Source organism: Erigeron canadensis, chromosome 8, assembly GCF_010389155.1.
Source record: "Erigeron canadensis isolate Cc75 chromosome 8, C_canadensis_v1, whole genome shotgun sequence".
In the NCBI taxonomy this organism is placed as follows: domain Eukaryota; kingdom Viridiplantae; phylum Streptophyta; class Magnoliopsida; order Asterales; family Asteraceae; genus Erigeron; species Erigeron canadensis.
In genome coordinates this window covers 25,439,703-25,443,861 of record NC_057768.1, presented here as the reverse complement: position 1 = coordinate 25,443,861, position 4,159 = coordinate 25,439,703, and the positions used below count along the sequence as shown (strand labels likewise).

At 35.1% G+C, this 4,159-nt stretch overlaps 1 protein-coding gene across 1 annotated transcript; it reads right to left on the bottom strand.

Annotated features, from left to right (window-relative positions):
* Window positions 1-1,106: 1,106 nt before the first annotated feature.
* Window positions 1,107-3,602, bottom strand: LOC122578763. The gene is made up of 2 exons (XM_043750795.1): window positions 2,786-3,602; window positions 1,107-2,230 (listed from the first exon to the last, which is right to left on the bottom strand). The coding sequence occupies exons 1-2, from the start codon at window positions 3,430-3,432 to the stop codon at window positions 1,507-1,509; spliced, it is 1,371 nt and encodes a 456-aa protein (XP_043606730.1). The 5' UTR covers window positions 3,433-3,602; the 3' UTR covers window positions 1,107-1,506.
* Between the last annotated feature and the right edge of the window lie 557 nt (window positions 3,603-4,159).

Genomic DNA, 4,159 nt, shown 5'->3' with positions numbered 1-4,159 from the left:
GTGTAACTACATTTGTCGCACATTTCAATCAATTTCCACAATTATTTTTAACAACGTTGCTAAGTAAACTAATATATCCTCGTCTAACCCTTTCTTTGGTATTAGCTAGTTTTTTATTACATAACCTTTGCCATTCGTCAACTTTGATTTGATCCATAACCACCAAAAACATGTTATTTTATTTCGGTTAAATCTAATAAATTAATCTCTTGAATATTCAAAGTACGAGTTGACCCTTATTTTCATACCTACTTTCACGAAAAATGAAGTATTCTTAATACATTTGGTCATCATTTTTCTTAAAGACTACTGCTGTCTATGTAATTGTAATGTTTTATCTTGTCTACGTTACAGAAGGTCAACTCAATGCTTCCCAAACAAATCCAGCATTATCCGGGATGAAAGAAAAGATTTAACTAAAAGCGAATTTAACAATAAAGTTGTCCTTTGCAAGATAAGAACCTCGAGACTACTCGATTCTTTGGCTTAATGATGATGAAGATTCAATCCATAAAATAAAAACTGAAGATATAAAGACAACTTAAATGCTTAATTATCTAAGGTGGTGATATATCTACAATAATATTTAGTAATTTACAGTACATAATATATTGCACATCATCTAATGTTATATAAGAGCAAAAGCTTTTTACTATTCTATCAAGCTTTTGATTCAAACTAAAAGCTTATTGAAAGTAAAAGCTTTTTGTTAGTGACTTCTGTTTCCTAAGTCATTACACTTTCTCTCTAATCTAATTTAATGTTTTTTAAAGACATGATCCATTGGAATAAAAACATTTTATAAATTAGTCTTTTATAAAAAGTTTTTGAAAAAACTCTCATTGTGGGTGCTCTAAAGTTTTTTTTTTCTTTTTCCTTTTCTTTGCATCGTAGGCGTTTAACGTGTGTACAATGTTTGCTGTTATTGTAGGGCGATTTGTATATGAGAGTTGTTGGTGCATACAATTTTTGTGATCATCAGATTTTGCATACAAGTAAGCAATTACAAACATCAGTTTAGAGTTTAGAAGCTTAATTACCAAGAATTGTGTAAGCAAATAACATTAGGAAACCCCAAATTCATTCGAGAGAAGAAACAAACAATCTTCAAAAACTGATCATTTCATTCCTTCATTTTTCATTAACCAAACAAGAAGTCAACAACTCACCACATTAGATGGGCTGTGAAATAACATTTTGTGTATCGATAATCAGAACATATCTAACACGTACAAAAACATTCGAGCTTTGCTTCACTAAAACCAAGCAGAAAGCGATGAAAAATTACGCCACAACACACACGCACAAACACCTAGTTACTAAAAATAAACAACCGGTGCCTATCTTGCCATACCCGCCTCTCGTATTTACACATTCAGTACACAGCTACTCCCTTGTCAAATCCAGAAAAAAACATGCATCTATCTGAGCATGAAATCAGTAACCTGGACTCAGAAAAATTCCACCCTGCTAAAAAAAAAGAAGACAGAAATAATAGTAGTAGTTTCAGAGTAAATCCTGAGAAGCCTGGCAAAGTTCCTTTCTTAGCTTTTGAGAAAAAAGCCTGCAGGCATCTACACTTAAATCAATAGCTGCTGATAACGCCACGAAAGCGGCTGCATCCTCCGTGCATGTCACGTGGTTCACGCTTACCTCCACCGTCATCCCTTTCTTCATCCGTCCGTGCTTTTCTCCGTCCACGGTCGCCCCCATTACGAACCCTTTATACGCACAATAAGGCCATAACCCGTACCCATAATCCCCACTCCCTCTCGGACTACAACCCGGAGATGCCACATTGGATTTCCTACCACTTCCACCAAGTCCATTACCGGAGCCTAAATCAATCACAAACTTCCCGCCTTTGCTTGAGCTCAGAGTGGATTCTGCCAGCACAATTCCAGCTGCTGCAGAGTCTGGAATGAGCTCAAACCTGTACCCCAGCCCGTCGTGAGCACCCCGTTCACGCCAAGCCTCGAGCCTTCCCCATGGCTTCCACGTCCCATCACTAGGACGGAGAATAAGCCAACATCCCGGGTTTGACCTGCTGACACGGTCAGAGCCAGGTGACGCGACAAACGGTGTCACCATCGATGCCGCCGCCACTGGTGAACCGGATAAATCATGCACCGTAACTGACCATCCTTTTCGCTCTTTTCCAGGACGTTCCCTGTCACTTCCAAATGAACTTAGCCATCCTCTTGGACCACCTTGCTCTGACTGTAATGATCTGAACCACACAAATTTACAACACAATTACTTTAATTTAAGTAATTCTTAACTGAAGCAAAAAATAAATAAATCTATAACCCAATAATACGATAACAATAACTAGGAAATCATAACAATTCATACTTTAAAAAAAAAAAAAAAAAATGTTAAGCGTTGGATGTAGAAAGGTCCGGTTAAAACAACCGGCTACCTAGTCTTGTGTAACCTGATGGTGGGCCCGAAACAATACTAACGTAGCCGATCCAAAAAAAACAATAAAAATAAATTGGAAAAAAAGAGAGTTTTAAATATTTAATTAATTAATCATTCAAATTCACACATGAAAGCAAAGCACATTCTAAGCTAATTAAATAACCATTACAATATCGCAAAAAATCCGAATCATATGTAACAAGATTAAAGTTAGGGATCTAACCCTAAACAGAATCAATTTCTTAAATCCTCAATTAACTAATTCTAATCAATAACCTACATTATCAATTCAAATAAACACAAATAATTAATTAAAAAAACAAAATTTAAAAAGAAAAGGAAAAAAATAATAAATTGTTACCTAGAGCGTTGATTACTACGGTCAGCAGCAGTGTTTGACCTGAAGCTAAACTTACAAGTAAAAACCGGCTGACGTAAGCTCCCCTGTATCTGAAAAACCTGTGGGCTTAAAACCGGTTCACCTTCAAATTCAAAAACAAATCTCGGATCCGGTTCACTTTTCACATTCAAATGAAACTGTGTCGATTTATTACTATTCTTATCACCACCAAAACTAACCCATCCATTATGAAACGTCGTCGTTTTACAATCCGACCCATTTAAATCCAACGGCACAACAACTTTACCCAACAACTTACCCGAACTCAACCCACAGCTACTCCCTACCCGGCCCATGAAAATAGATACTTTTAATAAAAGTTGAGTAGTTTTGAAAATGGATAATTTGGATGTGAAGTTATTGAGATCTGTTTTTGTGAGGTCGAAAGTTATGGGTTGGGTTGGTGTAAGTGGGTCGGGTTGGGTCGGGTCAATAAAAGGGATTTGGGTTATGTGGGTTGGGAAGTTTTTTTTGTTGAGTTTGATTTTGCAAATACATGGTGAAGAAGAAGAAGGATGGATTAGTGAAGGAGTTGGTGGTTTTGATGCTATTGGGATTTTGAGTGCCAGGTTTGATATGGTTAGCCGGATAAATGGGCATGGGTCCATTTTTTCAGTTTGGGTTGGCCCGAATTATTCCGGGCTGAAAAAACAAAGTTTAGGGTTTAAGAAAATTTGTGGTAGTGGTTTGTGGTGATGGTGAGGGTCATTTTATATTTGTTTTGTTCATGGTTTTGTAACAGAAAATGAAAATGTGTTGTGTGTGTGTGTGTTGGAAAAAAAAAGGGTGTTTGTGTTTCATGGTTTAAGATTAAAATGGTTTTTTTATATGTACGGAAAAAGCGTGAGAGGAAGAAAGGGTGGGAAAGGCTTTTACAACTTTGGTCCTTGTATTTTTTTGATTTGGGCTTTTTCATATACAAAGTTATATTTTTAACCAAAAACTCACTTTTTTATTTCATTTATAAAACCAGACACCTAATAAGAGAAAACGCAAGCAAACATACATGAAGAATAATATAGAGTTGGATAAGCAGGAGAAATTTTCATGTGATAACCAAAGCAAACCAATAAGTAGTTGTATCGGAAGAAAAAGTATATATTATTAGTTACAATATTTAGCTACAATATAATGTCTAACCATACCAACAAATATATTTTGTTATATACTTAATCTATGGTGTTATGTTAGTTTAATACTTTAATTTTATAGCTTAGTTTTATAATCTCACTCTTTAATTAATAAACATGTAAATGCAACTTTAAGAAAAATAGATAAAATCGGATTTTTTTTATGTAATGAAAATTTGAATTTCATAAAACACAAAATAATAAA

Coding starts and splice junctions, on each gene's coding strand:
- LOC122578763 (XM_043750795.1), bottom strand. CDS start 3,432: ATGGACCCATGCCCATTTATCCGGCTAACCATATCAAACCTGGCACTC. Junction 2,231..2,785: donor CGTAGTAATCAACGCTCTAG/GTAACAATTTAT, acceptor TGTGTGGTTCAG/ATCATTACAGTCAGAGCAAG.